This window comes from Ostrinia nubilalis, chromosome 9, assembly GCF_963855985.1.
Source record: "Ostrinia nubilalis chromosome 9, ilOstNubi1.1, whole genome shotgun sequence".
NCBI classification, from domain to species: domain Eukaryota; kingdom Metazoa; phylum Arthropoda; class Insecta; order Lepidoptera; family Crambidae; genus Ostrinia; species Ostrinia nubilalis.
The window spans coordinates 2428308-2452937 of NC_087096.1; the positions used below are offsets into that span (position 1 = coordinate 2428308).

The 24630-nt window shown below is 36.7% G+C and overlaps 1 protein-coding gene across 1 annotated transcript in view; it reads right to left on the reverse strand.

Moving 5' to 3' along the window:
• Nucleotides 1–19441, reverse strand: part of LOC135074795 (guanylate cyclase 32E) — a 61444-nt gene extending 42003 nt beyond the window's left edge. The window contains exons 1-4 of the mRNA XM_063969176.1: nucleotides 19311–19441; nucleotides 13643–13754; nucleotides 7744–7935; nucleotides 2134–2251 (exon numbers count right to left, since the gene is read on the reverse strand). Of these exons, the coding sequence (XP_063825246.1) occupies nucleotides 2134–2251; nucleotides 7744–7935; nucleotides 13643–13754; nucleotides 19311–19441 (553 nt within the window). The remainder of the gene's footprint in view (nucleotides 1–2133; nucleotides 2252–7743; nucleotides 7936–13642; nucleotides 13755–19310) is intronic.
• Between the last annotated feature and the right edge of the window lie 5189 nt (nucleotides 19442–24630).

A 24630-nucleotide genomic window follows, 5' to 3' on the forward strand; every position in this document is an offset into this window, starting at 1 on the left:
GGTCAGTCAGGTAATGCTGTAACGTAACACGCTCGCCTTGAATGTTACGTTACGACCTAAATGCTCATGTCAGTCGTTGGCTTTAGGGTCCATTAACCACTTTAACTTAGTCTAGAACAGTGTAGACAGCTGACAACACAACAACATAGCTCCCATGCTTATCCCATCTCAATCCCACCTGTTGTGTGGTTCGCACGCTTCGAGTGTTTTTAAGAGTCTGTCTTAGCATTAAACATTCTGCTAAACCAAATGCACACACTAATTCGTGAGCTGAGGCGCATACATTGTGACATGCTTAAGTATAATTTACCAGGCTTTCCAATTCCATATTTATGATTTAATCACAGTAAAGAAGACTTGAGTTCGTTGTTTTTAAATCGTAGGTACAAGTATGTAGATGTCACTTATATGTCCTTGGCCTTAGTAAATCAATACTTAGTAACAAAATTCTTTTCATAAAGTAACTTAACACTGGAGTACTACTGATGTGAATGTGAGAGGCTTTTAACTAGGTACACCTACATGGTAATTACATACGAGTCTACCAAAACAATCTGCCTACGCAAGTTTCTACTAAGTAGAAATACCCACGAGTAAATACTACTAAGTGGATTAGTGAATTATACCGTTATACTCTCCTATAATACCTCTCTCTCATATACCGTTACAGTCGTTTCATCCACGAAGACGCGCCCCACCATCCTTCCGTTAATGTTCGAGTGTTATCGGTACATGCTAAATTATCCATGAGTGCACACGCACACTACAATAATGATGCTCGGATTATTCGAATCAAACTCCCCGCACTCCGCGCTTCCCTCGACTAAAAAGTGGTGGGGCGAGTCTTTGTGGATGAAACGATCTAAGTCAGTCTAAAAATACTTAGGTCTTTGAGTTTCTTTAACGTACCGTATCTCAAAATGCCAACCCTTTACGTCATTGTGTAGAGACGCACCTTTCTTCAGAAATGTGTGGAAGGAATCCTTACACAATCCCTTGGGTCAAGGAAGATACCTACTTTTCCACACTTATCCTTGACGGCTAAATTAATATCATATTATTAAGTAGGTAAATATATTTCGATCGTTAAAAACACGTGATTTGATTCACACACAATTCAAAAGGAATATACTAAAATACGAAATTTCTTTTACACTGGTTCGATACGCACTTGATTAATTTTTCTATATCTTCAACGTAATTGGTAACATCGTAATATATCACTTTTTCCATTTTTTCCGTCTTTTGACACATCAAAAAATGTAAATTATGATAAAAAAATACGGAAACGAAGTTACGTAGTAGGTTAATTTTGGACAAAAACTCCCTAATGCATAATGAAAGTAGCAGATGTTCGTTAAGAAAAAGCTTGTCCAAACCTAATTAAAGTGGCCCTAATTACATTGTTACTCCCATTTAATGCTAATGGACATTGACGAAGACAAGAAAAACAAGGATAATCGGATTTTATCACATTGCGTGGTCGGCTCATGCGTCATTGAAATATCGCCATAAAAGATCCATTTTCACCGATAATTTCTTTGATATTACTCCGTCAGTAGAAACTTGCGATTTTCAGACTCCAGTTCCCTTATCTTATTAAAAAGAAATAGCGCGTGAATTATCTGTCCCATAAAAAGTGGATCATTACCTTGTAGGAAAATAGACTGATATTTGGCTTTTTTTGGAATCACCAAAGAAATAGTGTCAATTTTTCTGATAAATATTTCCAAGTAGATACGTACTTTTTAGATGTAAACAGTAAACACCCATTGATTCTTCAAACGAGTAGGTACTTACTACCTACCCAATACATTAACGCATACGCATACGTATTCACAAACATTACTATAAGGTCTTACAGTGCACGTGGACATACAGAGACGGAGTGGACACACAAACCAATCACAGAGCTCTATTCAACGCTGTGCGTTCGATTTGCTGCTTCACTTAAGCAAGCATCGTTTGTGGATACGGGCGGTAATTTATGAAATCGGTCCTGAGACTAAACATTTTCTCCTTCCTTATCTACCTTTGAAAAATTAGAGAAAATACAGAGCGAAACACGTGGACATAGATAAACTGCCATCATCAATCTATGACAAGGGCTAGCAAAACTGCGATGGTAAATACCTCTGGTTTTTTCATAGGTCTTGTCGACGATTCCCTCCATTTCTGAGATGTGTAAGGGGATGTAGTCCTCGAAGCTGTGTTCAGCTGTCACTGTCATGCCATTCGAGTGGGCCAGTTCCTGTGAATAAATGAACGTGCTTAAAAACGATTGAAAACAGATTTCCCTATGTAATTGAAGCAACATCTACGTTACATAACGTTATAAAAATAGAAATCTTAATACCTAGAACGATAATAGCCTACATAGACAACAAAGCTTTACTGTGTAATGCTCCGAGATATCTGAATTGTATAGAGCTTAAAAATTAGATACGAACTACAAGGTTTTTATTTCCTGGAACTCTAGCATATTAATAAGACCACTTCAAAGAATAGAAAGGCATGAACATTTTTCAATTCAAAAATTTTGGCGACTTCACAACAAACATGTAGAGTCCGTTCTGCTAACTGTACAATGTACATAAGAAAGAAAGAAAGAAAGAAAGAAACATTTATTGCCATGGACATCACAGAAGACAAAAGATGTAAATAATAGAAAAAAAGTAAATAAGACATAGGTGACATAAAATAAAACATACAATGAAAGTGAAAGTAAAACTGAGCAGTGCCACCCTGTCGCACAGCGATGTCCATCGCAATGGGACCCCACTCAGCATATGCCATGGCCCCCGGTGAGGGAGGCCACGACGCTGGTTTTCAGTGTGCCCCATGCCGAGTGGGAGTCACGGACACTAACCTATACTGCATAAAATATACATACATAAATAATAATAATAATAGTGCGCGTACATAACCGCTAGATTGCTTCCCAAACTTATTTGAGACGCGCCCCCTTTCGACCATACAAAAAATTATTTATTGGTCGTATCGAGCAGTCTGAAATGCATTCTCCCAGCGATTGCAAGGGGTTTTTTATACTTAAGTACACAGATGGCCCGCGCCCCCCTTTAAAGGTCTGCGTCTCCCCTAGGGGGCGCGCCCCCCACTTTGGGAACCAATGCCGCTAGAAGGTTGTATCACTTGCCTATTTTTGGCAGCAGTAACAAACTATCACTATCATCATTAATCAGCATCTGTCCAGCCAACCTCGAAATAAGTTTCTTATTATGTCTACAGACGACGAAGATAAACACTGTCGGAACTTATGTTAGTGGTAACAAGAGCTATTTTTGGTACTTTTTTAATTTTCTTGATACTTTGGTCCAACGAAATCTATAAAAGTTATTTTTGGTAGTTCATATTATAACAATTCTGAACTAATTCATTATTTCTAACACTGACTGGATAGTAACCAAATTTAAAAGCTAGACTACAAAATTGGAAATCCATAACATTGTTGTTAGTTGGAAAGTTTTTAGTGAAAAAACAAGATTAACTAGATTATTTTTATTATAATCGCGATCGTAAAAATACTCTAGTTTTTCTACTTTGACCTTAATACTTAAATGAGCAGCTTGCAGACGGACAAAAAAAGCAACTCCAGGAATTATTGTCTATGAAGCTTCTAATAATACGAAGGGATTAAGAATGTTTATGTATAGGTTTAGCGCTTAACTCAGTCACTGCCTGAGGTATGGAAGCGGCACGGGAGGGTGACATTGACATATAACGTGACAGAGCCACAGAATAATAATAAGTTCTACGTACAGAAGTTTTACTTCGCGAAGATATTTAAACAAATGTATGCTCAATGTCATTAACAATATGGTGTAATTTAGCCTGTCTCAAGAGTCAAGCACCATTTTGTTGACAAACGTCAGTGATCGGCACTGCGCCGAAGCTATAGGGCTGACTTCGGTAAAATGATGTGACGTGAGGTGCCAAACTGCGGAAAATGGCGGAGGAAATACATGATTTAGCATGAATTATCTATAATAATATTAGGTAACTACTTATTTACCTCCCAGTGTCTTGAGGCAACTTAAAAAAGTACATTCTGTGTTTTTATTATTAGTTAGGCAGTTAAATACTGCACAGTATTTAGTACACCATTTTCTTTATTTTCTTCCATCATACACAAGAATACGCGTGCGTCAGTCAATGTTCGCTCGTATGTGAGGCCTTGTCGAATAGTGTCCTGTAGGTAAGCCATCGTGCGTGTTTTGTTTTCAATGTAAACTCGCGGAGATGAACAGGCCTGACAGAGCATACAAATCTGAAGCACATTTGAAAGCTAACGTTTGACGTCCCGTAAACACCCTCCCGTGTCGCTCACATACCTCAGGCACTGAGCGAGTCGAGTGCTAGATCTATACCTACTTGTTTAATCTATCCCAATCTTCGGGGATTATTTGATATTTATCGAGCGATCGGTTCGGATAGAACGGATCTGTGAGGATTTGCTGTTTTTGATTGTGTATTGCTGTAACTCGTAACTCAGGGGTTCCCAAAGTGTTTTCGCGGCGCCCTGGTGTGCCGTAGAAAGTAAAATTTCGTTGGCGCTTGAAAACCGTTGATACCCTACCCCTCCCACGTCTTTACCCGCCCGTGTTTCGACTGTATATTTTTTAATCAGCGATTTTGTGAAAAATATTATTGGCAGCAGCTAATAGCTTACACAAGATAGGTCCCCATAATTGATATAATTACTGTCCGTGATGTATATCTTTTCTTATACTCCTTTGTTTTGTCCCCTGTTACCCGCTTTGCATTGGGGGAAGTCGAACTTCTCTTATGTTCTTCTGACTTTTAAGTTCTCAATGACAGAACTTTCCCCCAGGACCTTCACTGGATGGGTTTTTATTGGCGGTCAAGCTGTAGATCCTGGCTACACAGGAGTTGCAGCGGTGGGAATAGTCCCGTGTATCTTTTTCAAAGGGTAGGACGCCGTGGCCCGTCACTAAATACTTTTGTAACTGCGCCGCGGGATAAAAAAGATTGGGAACCCCTACTGTAACTGAATTCAGAAACAGCCTGCTGTAATTGCTTAACATGTCACGTAGCGCCGTGAAATGATTGCGCTTAATGGTTGTTTATATTTCAAAAACACGCAAGGCTTACCGTTTGCCAGATAAATGGCGGAATATATTATTGGGTTATTGTAACACAATATATTTAGATGATTCCGTATATTTATTTGCGTACTTGTAACCATAACTAAGTTAGTAGATAGGTACATAGTCTGGTATAAAATATTTTACCTATAATAATTAATACTCGTATTACAATACTAGCTTTCCGCCCGCGGCTTCGCCCGCGTGGAATTTTTCGATTTTTTATCAGCAATAATGTGGCTTTCTATTGGTGAAAGAGTTTTTAAAATTGGTTCAGTAGATCCCGAGATTACCCCTTACAATTCAACAAATATACAAACGCACAAACTTTACCTCTTTATAATACCTAATTCTCAAACATTTTAGGTGTGTAAGTAGTTTATTTAATTTACTCTTCATAATTTTCTTCTTCTAAGAAAATTCAAACTATAATATCCGTACCTTTCTCAGACAAGGTTAAGCCAAGTATCGTCTCAAGATTTGATTTTTTGCGATTGTAATTGAATATTCTAAAAACTTGGAAGGTTTACTTTTTAAACTTTGCATAATTTTCTCGACAAATTAAATTTCTTATCCTTTGAAAACTTTGAATATGGGTTAATAAATTATTCTAATTTTTGCCCTTGAAGTGTAAAGAAGTTGTAACAATGTGTTTTTTACTCTTCGTTTAATGATTATTATTTTAGCATCAACTGAATAGCAATAAAGTTTAAAAATAATTGTCTATGATTATATTATATTTTTTAATAATTTTTATATATTTTTTTTCTTTTGACGTTTATCGCATCTTCAAAATATCCTTAAATATTTTTGTTTTCTAATTTAGGCAGATTCACACTTCCCTCAATACCCTTAATGTTGTTTAATCCCTTACAACAACAGCTGTGACGTAAATCGATGTTTCTACTTTGGAAATTAGCTTTCAACCCTTGCCTTCATAGATAGCTTCGTAATTGACATAATTTGTAACATTTCGAACAACTTAAGCCGTTTAGAGATACTTTGATTGAGGCCTTAAGCCGAACGTCCACCGCCGGCTAAACAAAGTGAAAACTAAACTCAGTGAACTAAGCTAAGCTAAACTAGAACTACGTTGTCCGTCCACCAATAAATAAGCTAAAACTACGTTAGTAATGGTTAGTTTGTGCTAGAACATTGAGTTTAAACCGGACGTGATATGGAAGACGACACGAGTGATGACGAGACTTTAGAGGAGGACTATCGTTATATGGGGTGAGAGGCGCTTAGTTTAGCTGGCTTATTCCACTATTCCCCATTGACAATCCCCGTCAACGGGGATTAGTGAACTTTTTGTTCACTATTCCCCGTTAATGCCAATTGGAGCTTATAATGTTAAAAATAAAGTCCTATAATAACGGGGAATAGTGAACAAAAAGTTCACTCATCCCCGTTGACGGGGATTGTCAACGGGGAATTGTGGAATAAGCCGTTTAGCTAAGTTACGGATCGGCCGCACAACTAAGTTAGTTCCACTTAGCTGGGGCATTTCACGTTTAGCTGGCATAGTTTGCGGTGGACGCACATGTATGAAAAACTGGCTCAACTATGCGAGCTAAGCTAAACTAACTAAGTTTAGCTGGCGGTGGACAGTCGGCTTTATCCTGCAATGTTATTTCAGTTAACTATAGCCATAAAGTTAATATTCCTTCGAAAATCGGAATAGAGCAACACCAACGAGTTGTCAAAACAAACCAATTTTGGATGACTGTCACGATGTCAGGATTATTTCACAGTTTTGTACAACCAGTCACCACCACGTTTCTGAAGCACTATTTCGCATGAACATCCACGATTTCACTCACGTAAAATCTGAAAATATTTATCAGAGTTCCAATTTTCTGCGTGTCTCTGAACTGTATAATAGTTGCAAAAAACGGTTTAACAACGGCATCACGCATCTCTTTTTATCACACAATGTTGCTGCTAATGAAATCTCGCTCGCTCGAACTGAGCGATTATTGTTACTCAATTCCGCTAGAGTATATTAACTTTATGGTTATAGCTCTATCTACTTATCCTGTTCACACACTTTTGAATGCTGGAAATATTGAGCGAGACACACATAGTCAATATTATCCGATTGTTTACGCAGTAGGTTATTTTTAGTATTGAACATCCGAATTTTCAGGCGATTCCTCTTATTACTCAGTTTCCGGTTTTCCTAGGGTTAGACTTGAAATATTTACGCCGTTTTGTATAATATCCGCCGTTAAGCCCATCCTTTACAAGTCATTATGGAAGGTTTGCATTCAGATAGTCGGTGGGCGTAGATACTTTGCGTATTTTGCCTAATAATAATAACCTTGGCAGATTATAAATAAATGAATGTGAATTGATCATTTCGCCCACTGTGTTCAAGGCAATTTACCGCACTCCTCCTATCGCGCCGTCAAATTGTATTTTTTTTGTGTATTTCAAGATGAACCGAGGACCACAAGACCGTTACTGGTACTGCCTTGAAGAAAAAATCGAGAGATCATTCTTTGTGGCGTTCCTCGATTAACTTCCAGCAATAGACTGCCTTGAAATGTTGTTCATTTTCATCTAAGTACTATCTTACACCCTAATAAAAAGAGATGAGACTCCAAATTTATACCTTGATAGCATCCATTTGCTGCGCAGCCGCTTTCAGCGCTTTCCCCACCACGATGGCGAACTTAGACCATCCGAATGCCTTGAGCAGCGACACCACAGACTTGCTGATCTTGTACGCTGGTGGAAGAGTCCTGGCAAAGGTGGTGCCCAAGCTGGTACCCTCGTGAGAGGAGCCACGAGCTCCGGTGCATTTCTGAAACAGAAGATATTGGTGAGGCAAAAGCAATAGTTAACATCATCATCATCAGGTTTAGTCTTCATTGCAAGAGTACGCCCTCTCACTAAAGGCAAATCGAAGATTTGGCCAGTCCCCACGCTAGCTAGAGAGCTGCGGAACGTGTCAGGAAAACAATTAACTATTAGTATCTATTAGTGAAGTTTTTTTTTAATAAGCCGCGTAATAAGATTATAAGATAATATACCTAGTGGAATAGAGCAACTAAGAACTGAGCGAGTGAGATGTCACTAGCAGCAACACTGATAGACAAATTTGACAGTTCAGAGGCACACTGAAAATTTCAACGCTCATATTATTTCAGATTTTACGTGAATGAAATCTTGGATGTTTATGAGAAAAGTGCTTCAGAAACGTAGTGACTGCTTCAGTGATTGATTTATTGTAGAAAACAGTGAAATAATCCTGAATTCCTGACACTGATACATTGTCATAAGTGTCATTCAAAATTGGTTTCGTATGACAGCTCGTGGTTGTTGCTCTATTCCGAAGGAATATTAACTTTAGGAATAAGATCGGTGCCTACACCTAGCCTATCTTTAGTAATCTGATCTGAGTCAGACAGTACAGAAGTGGGTAGATATCCTTTCTTTGACTAACCGTAATGTCTCAATAATTCGTACCTAAGTCGGCGAATTACGTGGGCTGTAGTAGCCGTCACATGAAACGAAATATAACAAAAGGTTTAGCTACAGAATCTTACGAAAAAAGTTTTGCGCAACAATATGTTCAGTACTTAAGAAGTGATTTATTTCGCCCTTTTGGGGTTTTGCCACAATGTAATTTAAAGCGGTAAATTCCTCTTTCTTTAATAGGTATATCCCTCTTTACAAACGCCTAATGTAGGTAGTCTATTGTACCTATATCCGCGGCGTTTAGGAAAACATAAGAGGCAGGTAATGTGTCAGATTCCGAGTTGGGAACCCATGTCTCCGGTTGTAAAGGTCGGTCGGTCAATCCCCGATTTAAAATTAAACGATGTCCCATTGGTCGGTATAGATTTTTTTCTTGATTGTAGGTACTACGTCACTAACCGCCAAAATTAATATCGCTATCAATCCACAAATTTAAATTGCCTTAAAGCCTAGCCGTATATCTACGTATACCTAGTATATACGTAGATAAGGGACTAATCGAATCGGTTTTGAAACGAATGTTTTCATTTCATTGTATCATAATCTGCCAGGCATAATATATGCGGTGTCCAAAGTGATTCGCCAAACATAACACTGAAAAAAGCTTTTTATCACGCCACATCAAACTTGATGGGATATTATCAATGTGTAGGTGCAGTATATTGTTTTAAACTTTCATGGTCACTAACAGAATCATTATTATTGACTGGATTGCTACCTTAATTTCGAGTCTCCGATATTTCGGCACTGTTGCAAGCGCCATGATCACGGAGTAACTGATAATTATAATGTGTAGGTACAAAGAATAAACTCTACTTCGTTATTTTTATGTCTACTGTGTAATGTACTTTTAGGATTTCGAACATTAATGTTACTTATTACCTAACATACATTTTCGCTCTAATTTTAGAGTTTATGTTCTGTATTTACACCACCCAATTTTGTAGGTACTTGGTAAAACTGTATTCTACTGCTAGCATTTGTACGCGACTTTGTTCGTGTGATTTTCGATTCGTCATAGATACTTCTTCTACCTCTGAAATCGACGTCATTTATGACTGTTTTTTTTATTTTTAGTTTTGAAATTGAAAAAAAGAAACAAATAACGGGAGTGGCTATTGAATTACCTTGAATCATAAACTCAGGGGAAATACTATTGTTAATGTAAATGGTTTGTAAAATAGTCGAACCAAGTATCTAAAAAATAAGGTCTTCCATACTTATTTCATTACTTATAAATATTCCGTTAGTGCCAAGGAAATTTCTGTATTCTAAAGACAAAGCAGAAATTACATCAAACTCCCAGACGCGACTTTTGGAATTTTAAGTTTTCATTTTCAGTTAAATCGCTTTCGAGGTTATCTTTCATGTCACCCGCCATATTTCCAAGAGACATTTTTAAATGTAAAAAACTAAAAATAGACTAGGATGGTTTTGTCTTACTGCTTAATGAATAATAATTGGAGTGCCACGCCTAAACTATGCTGGTCATAACAGAGGAGTCCTAACTAAACATTTTTGAAATTAAAATATCCTATTCGAATACCTACCACCCTTACGCCCGTATTCGCCAAACATCTATGAGGTCTCACAGTGCACGTGGACAGGGTGACACATGAATCAAACACAGAGCTCTATTCAACGCTATGCGTTCGATTTGCTGCTTCACTTAAGCAAGCATCGTTTGTGAATACGACTTTATGGCGACTGTCTGCTTCTTTTTCATGTTTACCCTGAAATTATGACTACAGTGTTAAATCTCACGGAATAATTATACTGCTTTGACCGTTTTTACTGTGTCTAGGTCAATGGCAGATCTTCTTTGATAAACAATAGGTATTGTAGCCTACGCCGTATCTGTTTTTTCGATAAAAAACAACATGCCTTTATAGAAAAGAATATTTTGTTATATTCTGCCTTTGTCAGCTACTATTTATTAAAATCTGATAACCTTTTGCATTATCTAATAATTGAAGTTTGTGAAGTCATATCAGTGGTTAGAACATTCGTTGAAAATAAGTTTCCACTTTCCAGTTAGTAATAATAATGAATCTGGCTTAAAATTCAAAACAACTGCAAATAACTCGTCCAGAACAAATATTTACACATCATCGCATTTCTAATAAGAAAGTTTTATGAAAATCTTAAAGGCTCTAGAGTGTAAATTTGAAACATTATACAAACAAATTCTTAGTTGAAAGATATTTTGATGCAGCCGTGCACTGTAGGAATGTATTATGAATTTAAAATACAAATTAGTGCTAGGAGGAACAAAATAAATAAGACTTTCATTCTTGAAAGCAGCTAAGTATTTGCATATTGATATCAGTTGTTGTTTTATCTATAAAAATTCATAAAATTCATTTATTTTTGCAAATAGGCTTTTAGAAAGCACTTTTACACGTCCCAATATTAACCCTACCACTGCTTCGGGACAATAAATGGGCCAGTGCTGAGAAGAAGCAGCGCAAGAAACTCAGTCACTATTGTCAGCCTCCTTTTCAAGGGTTTACAGTCTTTAAAATATACAAAATATTATAGTCATAAGTATTGATGCGAGCTAGGTAGTTAAACATTCCAAACATTTTTATCTTTTATATAATCATCAACTTTATAGTAGCCCTTTTTCATTAAGGTGCTTTTGATATGTGCTTTAAAATGAATGGGCAATTCTACAACAGTTTGTGGTAATTTTTTGAAAAGTTTAATACATTTCCCCATAAATGAATCACCAATCTTGTGCAGTCTGAAATTTGGAACGGCAAGTTTATTTTTGTTTCTTGTATTGAACTTGTGTAAATCACTCTTTCTAGTAAATTGCTCTATATTTTTGCGAACATATAAAAGGTTTTCATAAATGAACTGTGAAGCTACTGTCAGTATATTAATCTCCTTAAAGAATTCTCTCAAGGAAAATCGGGGTCCAAGGTTATAAATGGCCCGCACTGCTCTCTTCTGCAGAACAAACACATTTTCAATGTCCGCAGCTGAGCCCCACAACAATATGCCGTATGACATTATACTGTGAAAATAGCTAAAATTATTAATAATGTCATACGGCATATTGCCGTTTCAATGTCAGTTAATTGCCTTATCTTTCTCACTGCAAAAGCAGCTGAACTGAGCCTTGCTGACAAGGTTTCAATATGAGGACCCCACTGAAGTTTAGAGTCTAAAGTGATTCCCAAGAATGTTGTGGAACTTATGCTATTTAATGGTTCATTCTTCACCATCAATTGTGTGGGAACCTGCCTCACATTAGGTAAGGTAAATTTAATGCACTTAGTTTTGTTTGCATTTAACAATAAGTTGTTAACAGTAAACCAATGCAAAACCTGTGAGAGTGTGTCATTTATATCATCAAGGTTTACTTTACCTCTATCAACTTTGAAAATGAGAGATGTGTCATCAGCAAATAACACAATATCACATAGATCTTTTACAAAGTAGGGAAGGTCATTAATATAAATAAGAAATAGCAAAGGTCCCAATATCGATCCCTGCGGCACACCCATGGTAAGAGGTGCTCCAGAAGACTCAGTTCCATTAATACAAACTTTTTGCTTTCTGCCTGTGAGATACGAGTTCAACAGATCAAGTGCCTCATCCGAAACACCATAATGTCGCAATTTTTTTAGTAAGGTTTGGTGGTCTACACAATCAAACGCTTTTGAAAGGTCACAAAAAATACCAACAGCGTCTTTTTTACTCTCCCAAGCATCAAAGACGTGTTTCAGTAGTGCTACTCCAGCGTCAGTAGTACTTCTACCTTTGGTAAAACCAAATTGTTTATTGTGAAGTAATTTGTTGAAAATAAAATGAGAAAGAAGTTGATGAAATATAATTTTCTCAAAAATTTTGCTAAGTACTGGTAAAATAGAAATCGGCCGAAAATTAGAGGGGTCACATTTATCACCAGCCTTGAACAATGGGATTATTTTACTTAATTTCATTAAACTAGGAAAGCAACCCTGATCAATGCATGTGTTAAAAATGAATGCAAGGTGAGGAGCTATGGTGTCAAATGTTAACTTTTTCACAAAACGGTGTTTTACAAGAAAGCTATTTTAGGTACCAACTGTACGGAGTAAATGTTATTTATTAGTGAAGCTCTACTGCTACGACAAATTAATAAGGTTAGACAGGCTTTTAAAATCATGTCCGGCTATTTACCAATTTGGCCTGTCCGGTTTTTAAGGCGTTTTATCTTTGTAAGCCAGCAAGCTAATGGCGGACGGTTGGCCCTATTAGGACTTTGAAACTTAATTTCCACTTTAAACATTAAGTCGGACTCGAAGGACCAAAGTCTGCTAAATATTACGCCGTTAAGTTTGAGACCCTTTAGACTCACAAAATAAACTGATAAGTAACGATACGATTTGCTGATTTGATAATTAAGCAAACCACAAAGGAGTAAAGTTATCATCTTTTTCAATATACCTGTAAATAGGTACTCTCATATTAACTGAATAGTCACGTTTCGTCTTAGGCCTGATCGTCACGTACCATCAGGTACTAAAACGTGCAGACGCATGAAAAACAAACCTGAGAAATAGCTGAAGCGTAGAGTTATAAAGTAGTTACCTATAGAGAAGCTATCGTATTTTGGAACGAATTAAAAGTACCTTTAATGCAGCTGCTGCATTAGCTCTGTCGTCTAACCAACTTCAAAAGGTGCATGCACTTACATGAATGTCAAAATCGCACTAAAGTAAGGTGTACGGATTGCAGTGCAGTTCGGTTGAACAGAGCGGTATTCGGATCACCAATCTAATGTAGTTATTTATGTACTATATCGATGGGCTGAAGTAAATATAGTTCCACGATTCTGGAACGTCGAGTGGCAAAAATCAAAAACAACCCAGTATTGGTATTAGCGCCCTCCTCTAATGTCATATTATCAGTCAGTGTAGGACATCTATACTGAACTTTGATGAAATCTGAGCTTAATTTAATCAATGCCTTCATGTTTTGGCTCATTAAGAGAGTTGGCTTTATGATGATTTTTGTAAAGAAGTTTCCATACTCACATGAGAGATAAGGGGTAGGTTCCATGCAGCAGCCAACTTGGCCTCAGTGTGGCACGTGCTGTCAGGTCCAAAGAACGCCACCACGCCAAGGTCTCGCATTTGGGTCATCACTCTGTGGACAAGGCAAGATTATAAATATGATTTTATTATTATATTATTATTATAAGATGGCGTGAACAAAGCATTAAATCTATAACTTCGTCAAACATTTACAACCCGGTTGAGTTAATTTGCGCACCTTGCTGAATTGCTATCCCTCGTACTCTGCCGCGTTTGCCCTGTCCGTATTAGAGCTTCAATGTGACGTCATAACTGCCAGATGCGCAGTTAACTCGACCGGGTTGTAAGCATTACATTTCCTGTTTTTTAAATAGACGTTAATCGCCTCGACTAGCAGATCAGGTTTAGCTGGGATAGGTAATACTAGTACGAGTAAATGAAGAATTTTTGATTGAAATTTTGACTGTAACGTTTATTTGACTTTTTTTTTTATGTGACAGGAGGCAAACGAGCAAACGGATTACCTGATGGTAAGTGATTACCGTCGCCCATACACGGTATGGGTAATCGAATCAATTTACAATGGTAATCGAATGAAAGTTAATAAGTGAAGTAGTGAAGTGAAGTGAAGAACGCGAAATTTATGTCATACGCTGTTTAACAAAACAGCGTATAAAATATGCACCTTTATGCAACAGCATAAAGGTGAGTAATAGACTAGAGAAATTGCTTGTAACAGAACAACGAGCTGCTCTATGATGTTCTTGAATCTAGTCTATCAACCTTTCACGAACCAAACGTGCTTTGGAAACTGAGCTGTTTCCATGTACTCGTACTATGTAAGAGCGTTACATTACATAGAAATGCTCGAGAAAGTACGCTACTATACCTACATATAAAAAAATCGTTGATATGTAAGTGGGCCATAAAAATGATCATAAATTGGCTGTACCTATTTAATATCACAATTCCATACAAACATTAAGCCATGTATTCATTATGCAACATTTGTTGATAAACACCTTTTAAGGTAATGCCAATGCAATGCTGTGATTGATTCAGTCGGCTAATTACATTTATCTTCCAACGAAGTTATCGATTGAGTCAATTTTAGCTCGATTCAAATTAGCAGACGGAATCTCGTAAACCTATCCCAAATATATCGATTTCCGTTAAACGCAGTTTTACGCTTAATTAAAAGCGACGTAGCGAGTCTGAATTAATCTTCCCTAAACATAGATGTTAAAAGCCCTTTTAATGGCTAACGTGCAAACAATCATCAATCACTTCCTTCAAAATTATACTGAAACAGTTTGTTTCTTTTTACTTTGAAAATACAAATTGCTATATTATACCCGTTAACGCCTCGTGGTAAGCTAAATATGCTTAAGTAGGCTATGTTACGAATGGGTGCACCACAATATCGAGTAGACCAGGCAGTCGTTGCTTTATTTAGTGCGATTCTTTTCCTAATCTTCATTCTGTTTCATTAGCCACATTGAGACCATAATGTGTTTCATCATCATCATCATCTCAGCCATAGGACGTCCACTGCCGAACATAGGCCTCCCCCAATGCTTTCCATGTTGCCCGGTTGGTAGCGGCCTGCGTCCAGCGCCTTCCTGCTACCTTTATAACTTCATAATTACTGTGTTTAAAATTTTAAATGCATTCAAATACATATTTATTACACATTTTCCGGCACCTCGTTTAATTTTCACTGGAAATGTGTTAAAAATATTATTGAAACGAAATACGCGCGGTGTAATAGATGATAATTATTATAAGATTAATTATTGATAATTAGCTGAAAACGCCATTCACGCTTCAGGCCTCACCTCCTAAATATCAATTATTTAAATAATTGAGTAGGGATTTTACCGATTTTATCATGGAACCTTTATTACAATACATACAGGAAACATTTAATTTAACATTATTTTAAACTACAGGGTGGCCCAGAAGAAAATTCACTTTTGAAAATGTAAGGAAACTAAAAGTATAAATTTTTGTAGAACTTTAACTATTGCAATTTAAAGGAAATTTCATGCAATTTATTTTTAAATTTACTTTCTTTTTTAAATTTGATCGTACATGTGATTCCCTTGACGTTTACAACATTCGGTCAACATGCACAAAAATTTTGGAAAACTTTCGTTAGAGTAGATTTTGGAACTTCCTCGAAATGGATTCAGGATGGATGAATGCTGCAGAGTTTTTGGATTATCATTAGAGTATACTCTGCTCATAACGTAACCCACAAAAAGAAGTCTGTTGGAATAAGATAAGGGCTTCTTGGTGGCAATGAGATTTCACCCCTGCTTAATTGGTTTGTTGCATCGAAAGCATGATTAATTTTTTAGAGCGCTATACTGGCATGCCGAAAAGCTTTTTGATTTCAAAGTGGCAAGATTCGCAAGGCTATGACAGGAGCACTTGGTTTCATTAAGATGGGGCTACGTGTCACACTTCAAATGAGAGCATTTAGATGGTAAAAGATATATTCCCACAAAAAAATAATTTCAGGCAGGGGTGACATCTCCTGGCCACCAGGAAGCCCTGATCTCACTCCAGAAAACTCCTTTTTGTGGTGTTACCTTAAGAATAGAGTATACTTTTATAATCCAACAACCATGCAACAACTGAAGCTCAACATTCGGCAAAAAATGGAAAATAGGTTTTGAGGTAATTCTAACGAACGCATTTCAAGATTTTGATGTAAGTTGATCGAATTTTGTAAGCGTCAAGGAAATCTCCTGGACGATGTAATTTAATAAAGGTAAATTTCAAAATAAATTTCATTTAATTTTCTTTGAATTGTAATGAATAAAGTTCTACAAAATTACACAGACTTTTTTTTCTTGAATTTTCAAAAATGAATTTCTTTCTGGACCACCCTGTATTATGTTGCATTTTTACTATAAAAATTGTCACTCTCACGGGATTTTGCAACAGAAACACTGTCTTTTATAACGGTAAGTATTTTTCTAGTAAGTAGTCTTCTTCTTCTTATGTTTATGGCCAGGTCTGGGAAATAATACCTAATTACTTTGTGCGCGATAATATTATTATGTATTAATTCCAGTTATAAATGCTTCAGTGTAGAAAAATATTTCAATATACGACCGAAACACATTTATCTTCGTTCTTGAGTGTTACATTAAAGTGCTATTACATTATTACAAAATCTTTTCAAACAAACATAAACCTAAACCTTGTTCGTAACGTTGAACTTGTAACGTTCGTCTTTCATTATAAGTAATCTCCTATTCACAATGTAAATTTACTTTACCTACATGACCCAAATTTACTTTCCTTTACCCTTTCTACAATACTGATATCAATTAAGTACCTACTCAATATTTTCGAAGAGAAAGTGCTCACGCATATTTTAATTACGGCTAAATATAACATCGTAAACACTTTGCAAGTTTCTTACCGCCATCGAAGTATTAAATAAATTGAATAGATAATTAATTTTATAAAAGGCTTTAAGTAGGTATTTAAGGTTCACGACAAACAAACTGTCAATTTTCATTCTAAGAGAGATTGGACTATTCGTGTCCTTACCATCACCTCACTTTGCAATCTTATAGGTTCAGGTCAATGTTTTTTAGCATAGGTAGTTTTATTTTTGTTGGTCACAAAAATTGACAGATTTTATTGAGGCAGTCTGTACAAGAATATAGAGTAGATAGTCCTTAGAATTAGGTACTAGCAATAACAATTCCCACCTCTCGTTCCCACCGCTGCAACTCCTGTGTAGCCAGGATCTACAACTTGACCGCTAATAAAAACCCAAGCAGTGACGGTCTTTGTCCCGGGGAAAGTTAACTGTCATTGGACCCGCAACGAAATTAATCAGAAGAACATAGGGAGTTCGAAGTTAAGGTTCGACTTCCCTATACTAGTTAAGATGCAAAAAAATAAAATAAAAAAAACTTTTTAAAAAACAAGCTTTATTCTTTTGTATGTAGAAAAACGAAAAAAAAATTGTATGCAAGGTTCTAATAATTTCGAAAGCTTGTATCGCGCATGGAATTTATTCCTCTTTTTATTTTGTTTGCGCTTGCTTGTAAAGAGTGTTAGGTGTTAGTGTATAATTCTAGTAACACCTTTTCGACATAAAGTTAACGGTAAAATTTTGTTCCAATCCTATCAGAATAGGTCCACTTGTCACGTACCTAAACAGCTTTGTCTTCGTTCGTTTCTTTGTTCATGTGCTGAAAGTACGTGTAATATATCACATTACATGGCTTTAGTAACGATTTGCTCAGTAGAAAGATGAGATTATATTTTTTTCATGAGATATTACTGTTCACTGTTACTCCTTATTAAAATTTACCGTTATATGAATCACACAAGCTGTAGCAACACACTGCCAACGAATACGGGATCTATCATAAATGCAAATTCGTGGAATAAAAATGCGTTCAAATTGTACATTATCTGTCACATCCAACGCCCCTAATAAATATTCTTTGTACCCAAAACGAGATTCAAAAGGATCAGTAGGTTACTTTACGAGTGAAGTAAATTTCTTTTCAAAGTTCAATATAGGTAATTTTGTTGATAAACGCTCTTTATATGCGGTCTGGATCTGGGTTAAAACAGAACTGATTTACACCCGTACCTATTCACAAACGATGCTTGCTTAAGTGACGCAGCAAATCGAACGCACAGCGTTTAATAGAGCTCTGTGATTGGTTCATGTGTGACCCTGTGCGTCCACGCGAACTGTAAGACCTCATAGTAATGTTTGTGAATACGGGTGTTAATGGGAGAATGCTTTTAAAGAAACATTGTGGCATCATCTACAATTGTAGTGCCATTTTGCAACAAAGTTGTTGTTGCACAGTAAATTGTAGACAAATACGTTGAAGGTTGAAGGTCACTGGTTGTAAAGTCCAATACTGTTTTCTAAAGGAAATATATTAAATTGTTTTGCTACCAGTCCGGGGGTTGTGTGTGTGTAAGTGATCAGAGGTGGAATTGTGTAAAGCAATCGTTATCATTTGACAGTTCATAACGTACGATTATTCTGTCAAACGCTTTGTTTAACTGACTTTGTCGTACGTTATGAACTGTCAAATGATTACTATTGCTTTACACAATTCAACCTCTGAAACTTTTAGGTGATCTTTAATGCGGCGCACATTAACACCAGCCTTAGGTACCTACTAATTAATTATACATTCCACTCATATCACTCTAGGAGTTACTCCTACTGAAGTAATGTACACGAGAAAGAGAGATGAGATGGCTTATACTGAAAGTACTTAGGTATTATTTGGGGCCTTAGGAACAGAATTTGAGATGAGTTACTGTCATTGTGCTTGCTACCAGCTTTGGCATACTCCTCCCAAGTCTATGGCGCGAGCCACGCAACGTCAGGTGTAGCACATTTGCTCCAAACACATCGCTCGTAATGCCTCTTTCCCTTTTCATTTCGGCATTCAATTGAATCCCATCTCCAAAGTCAATACCTTATCTTAAAGTAAGACTTCTTTGTCCGCGCACTTACCGTGCGCGCGTGGACGGCCCACGTCGGCAGCTAAGAATCGCTAAGCTAAGAAGATCAGTAAGATCGAATCGCGGTTGATAGCAGCAAGGTATAACTAAACTATCTCCAAGTGAAGTTGTCTGTCTATAAAAAAATAAACCTTACCTCAAAGTAAGGCTGTCCTTGTCCATAGGTAAGTGTGCGCGTGGACGGCCCACATCGGCGGCTAAGAATCGCAGGCGCAGCCCAGGCAGCAAACTAGAGTCGCGGTTGACAGCTGCCACCGCCAACGGCATGGCGCCCAGCACCGTCTGCGAATAATAACCAAGTATAAGAATAAAAATACTTTATTCAGCATAAAAAGAAAAATACAGTACCTACATAACATTAAACCACAAGCTATGCTGAAGAGGCGTCCGCTCAGCAATATTCGCGACATAACAAGCGCCATGTCGAGAAGCTGGTTTTCAGCGGGAACCAACACACGATGAGGATTGCGGATTGCGCGCCCTCTTGACCTAGACCATATCAAGGCGGTTTGATGATGTATAGAAAATTTAAAATACTCTATTACAGCTAGGCCAGCTCGCCTCGCAAACTATACTACTATATTACCTTCTTGGCTGAGAAGGCAAGACAAGTGAGTAAGCCTGCTCAATAAAATCCTATTATTGCCAGTAAATTCAGATACAGTGCGCATAAATGGAACAGTGAGTAACATGAAAAAGGAAAACCTACCCGCTTCTCGAAATACCAGTCCAATTTTCAATAATTTCAGTATCTACGTACCGTCACAGTACTTAAACGGTACACATACTAGGAAAATTGTATACGTACATACTCGTACTAACATCTTTTCCCATTATAGTCGGAAATTACACGTGGTTTGCGTTCTGCTCTCAAAAGATTAATTTTTTTGCGACAATAGGCAGCCTAAGATCTTACAGGTTAGGTGTTTCGGTTACACAATAGGATGGATTTTATATTTTCTTTAGCTAGATACATAATCATTCCACTCTGGCCATTCTATCTAGCTAAATAAGCGTGCCTAGAAATAATGTTTATTGGAAATCCAAGCACTCCTATAACTTCCCAATATAAATCATCCCTTTAAAACTTTTATCGACAAATTAATATTGCTTTAGCGGAATTTGTAAAATTCATTTCCAGTTAGCAAAATTAAATGCTAACATAAATCTAGATGTATTGGAAAGTTCCAGCATTTTCATTTTCAAATAGGCGTAAATTTAAACGCTGTAGACTGGAAAACAAGTCTGTAAATTCAGTCTGAGACGATTACTAGGCCCAATTTGCTTTTGTTGCTACCTACTAACGTCAACCACAGATAGAATCCCTAGATTACAGAGTTCCTCGGAGACATAAACTCATTAAGTTAAGTAAATATCTACAAATTTGATTGAGGACAACAAAGAGAAAAATAATTTATATGTTACGATTTGATTAGGAAAGTATAAACCCTGAATATAATTTGTTTGTTGGTGGTAGGGCTTGTTCTAAGTCCGCCTGGCTAGCTACCACCATCTCACCTTAATCTGTCGCCATAACAACAATGTTAACCGTATTGTTGTGTTCCGTCAGTTAAAGGTAAGATAGCCATTTCCTCCGTGGTTGAGGATTCCGGGTGAAGCTCGCTTCCATCTTCGACCTGATCAGCACTTACCATCAGGTGAGATACAGGCCAAGAGCTTCCTCGTTGTGGATAAAAAAAAAATTTTTTTCTTGTCGTGTCGATAAATAACCTACACAGCGTCAGCCCAAAACTCCGCCACAAGAGTGGCGTGGTCAGGCACGCAGGGCACGACATCATGCGCTTTATCGACTGGTGAACAAAACCACTAATATAGTAATTTTAACAACCTGATTACTGAAAATGAAGATCAGGCACTGAATTATATAAATCCTAATATACCACAGCCCTTTGTCGGCTCATAATGTCCGTGTTGTATACCTAACTATAACCAACTAGATTAAAGATTGAACTACCTATCCTGAAATTATAGAAACGAGACGATATATCGACAAAATCTTTTCATTCATAAGGCTTTTCTAGTAGGAGACACAAAATGAGTTGCCAGATGGTCGGGATTTGGCGAGAATCTCCCGAATTTTTGTATGTCCTCCCGAATAAAGTAAAAAATCACCCGAAGGAAAAATACTACCTTTTTCATTTTAGTGTTTGCTAGCACTTGGCCAGTAACAATAGGTAATAATGTTTCATGTTTCTCTTTTAAGATATTTAATATTATTGTCTCTTCCATCCAAAGTCCCAAAACCCAAAGAAGAAAGTTCCTAACTTCTTATTTACTTATAACTAAAATACTATTATTCTACTTTTGCGTTTCATTTAATAACATTTTAGCATTGTTACACAATACGTCTGAGTTTGTACAGAAAACTACTTAAAAGCAAACGAGCCCTTTTAATAATTAAAAGTTTAAATTAATAAGTTACGAAGCTACCTTCTCAGTATTCTGTTTGTACCTAATCTAAAATTTGTGTCACGAGCTTCGTCTCTAGTGTCGGATTCCTCAAATGCTTTTCATTTAGTGAATTGAAGTCCACTGTCTTAGGAACTTAAGAATTTACTGGAATTCTTAGCGGATACCAACTAACATTTTCTAATAATCTAGTTTCTGTTATTTGACTTTATTCATGAATAATTTTCTTTACCCACTCACAAAACGGAACTCGAAGAGGGTTCGATTATTAGAATCGTAGTATTTATCTTCTCTTTCTTTTAATTTTATAGATTGACAATATTATCTTAAGCCTGCTATGGATGTTAAACGTGTTTAACTTCAGGATTCAAGCAAAACTGCTACATATGATTTGGAGAAACCTATAAATAATGCCTCACGTATACCAAATACGCTATTATTACCTACTTCCACAGTAACCAATGTAATAAAAATAAGTGTAACAAGTCTCAGATTTATTTCGGTAGACAAATACCAACCCTTTGTAATAGTCAAACAAACGGCTTTCGACTTTTGTAATAACATGAACACACAGTTAGCGCAGCCCCACGCGTTGCTTGCCTATTCCTACTCGTTTATTGAAGTGAAATATTAGGTTTCGTGGAAACTCAAAAAATAATAATACTTTCCTTCTAATTTTCTTGCAATAGTAGCAGATTGGCAGGCGCGAAGACCGTAATAATAATATTACTCACTTAACGCAATATTAGATATTAATCTTCTTGATAAAGTACCTACTCCGATTTCGCGTGAAGATTTTCGCGTTTTTGTACTATAGCACATTTTAAAAAGCGGGTACCTAAGCAACCTAAGTGCCCATTAAAATGAAATTGGTTCATTTTGTTTTATGTTCTTTAATAATGATTTTTCTTTTCTTTGTCGTCGTCTTGCTTTCTTGGGTTAGAATGTCCTAACTAAAATGAAAATCTTTGCTTATTTCTGTTTTTACTTGGCTTTCATCAAGGTTACTATTCTCTTATTTCCTTTAAAAATATGTATTTCTATGTTATTGCATGGAAAGGACATGTTTCTTATCTAAGATATAATTAGTAAATAACATGAATTGTGTAGCTAAAGTCAGATTCTTTAGAAATTTCCTTATATGTAAACAAATATGGCCAACTGACATTAAAACATTTTTAATCTGTGCCCTAGTGAGGCGACAAAACCTCTCGTTAATCGCGGATTGAAATTATTGTAGTACTTACGTACCTATAGAAAGAATTTATAATGCTTTATAAAGCAGTGCAATAAATAATTAGTAGTACATTCAATGAAGAAAAAATACATTGTTGATTAAGACCCTATTTAAATCTATTTAAATGCAATCAGTAATAAAAATGATTGAATAATTGAAATAAAATCGATTAAATTTACCGATTATTGTCTATGACTTACAGGTTACAACACTGATGTGTCAGAGACAACATGGAGATAACACATAATTTTAAACTTCAAGTCAATTTGACAAGTCTCACAAATTTTCATCGTCCACATATTTTGCTAAAATAATTTGTTTATAGATTGATTCCAAACTTGTATAATCGTGAGAATAAAGTTGGTTTCATGGGCTTGTGAAATAATGTGTATGATATTCAATCGATTGGGATGACTGTCTGGCGGGTGATGATATTGATGTAACTGTGAATAGATTTTATGATAAACTAAACCAAATTATTCATAAACATACACCTCTAACAAACAAAAAAATCCATCAGTTTCCCTGCTGGTTTAGTCCGGCTCTAATACGCTGCATGAAAGAAAAAAAACAAATACCATAAAAAATACAGGAAATACGGTAACCCACTGGACTATGATACTTTTTGCCTTCTACGCACTCGCTGTAAGTCTCTCCTACAAAAATGCTACAAAAGTTATCTTGATTCAGTTGAAACTTCTATAAAACATAATGTCAAGTACTTCTTTAAATATGGCAATGGTAAAAAAGCGTCTTCTTCAATGCCCCTGACAATGAAGTATGGAAACACCATTTCCTCAAATGTTGAAGAAATATGTGACATGTTCTCCAGTTACTTTGGGTCGGTATTTGAAAGTAAACAGCAGAGCCATGACACCTTGTACGCGACCGAGTCTCATCATCATCACTTCTCATTATCAACTGCTGAAATCGACTTAAAATGTATAAAAGCTAAGATCAAGAGTCTTGACGGCAGTAAGGGCGCGGGACCTGATGGAATACCTCCACATTTTGTAAAGAGTTGTTGCGATGAGCTATGTGCACCACTTTACATAATTTTTAATAACTCGCTTAGGACAGGAAAATTTCCCACTTATTGGAAAATAGCTCATGTAATTCCAATCCATAAATCAGAAGCAAAAGACCAATGTACAAACTACCGGCCAATCAGCATTTTATCGTGCTTCGCCAAGTTATTCGAATCTGTGACTTATGGCATTCTCTATTCTTTCTTCAAGCAACATCTGTCCCCTCGCCAGCATGGGTTCATCGAGAAAAGATCGACAGTGAGTAATCTTTTAGAATACAAGAACTATCTCTGCTCGGCCTTTGCTCGGGGACGCCAGGTGGACTCCATTTACACGGACTTCTCTAAGGCATTTGACAAGGTAAATCACTTCATACTTTGTCGGAAGCTCAAGGGTTATGGTGTCCACGGCAGTCTACTGCGCTGGCTAGAATCGTATCTGGATAATAGGAGTCAAATAGTAAGTGTACATGGGCATCTTTCATCGCCGACAGCTATCACCTCCGGTGTTCCGCAAGGCTCGCATCTGGGACCGTTGCTATTCTCGATTTTCATCAATGACCTGGCTGAACAACTAACGGTTCCCTGCTTGCTCTACGCTGATGATCTCAAAATTTTCTTAGAAATTAATGATTTTGGAAACTGTTCTGAACTGCAGAGGAACTTGTCATTGGTGGCCAAGTGGTGTTCTGATAACCATATGTTCTTAAATACCAACAAATGCCTTGTTATATCTTTTGGTACTTCTAAAAATAAAACATT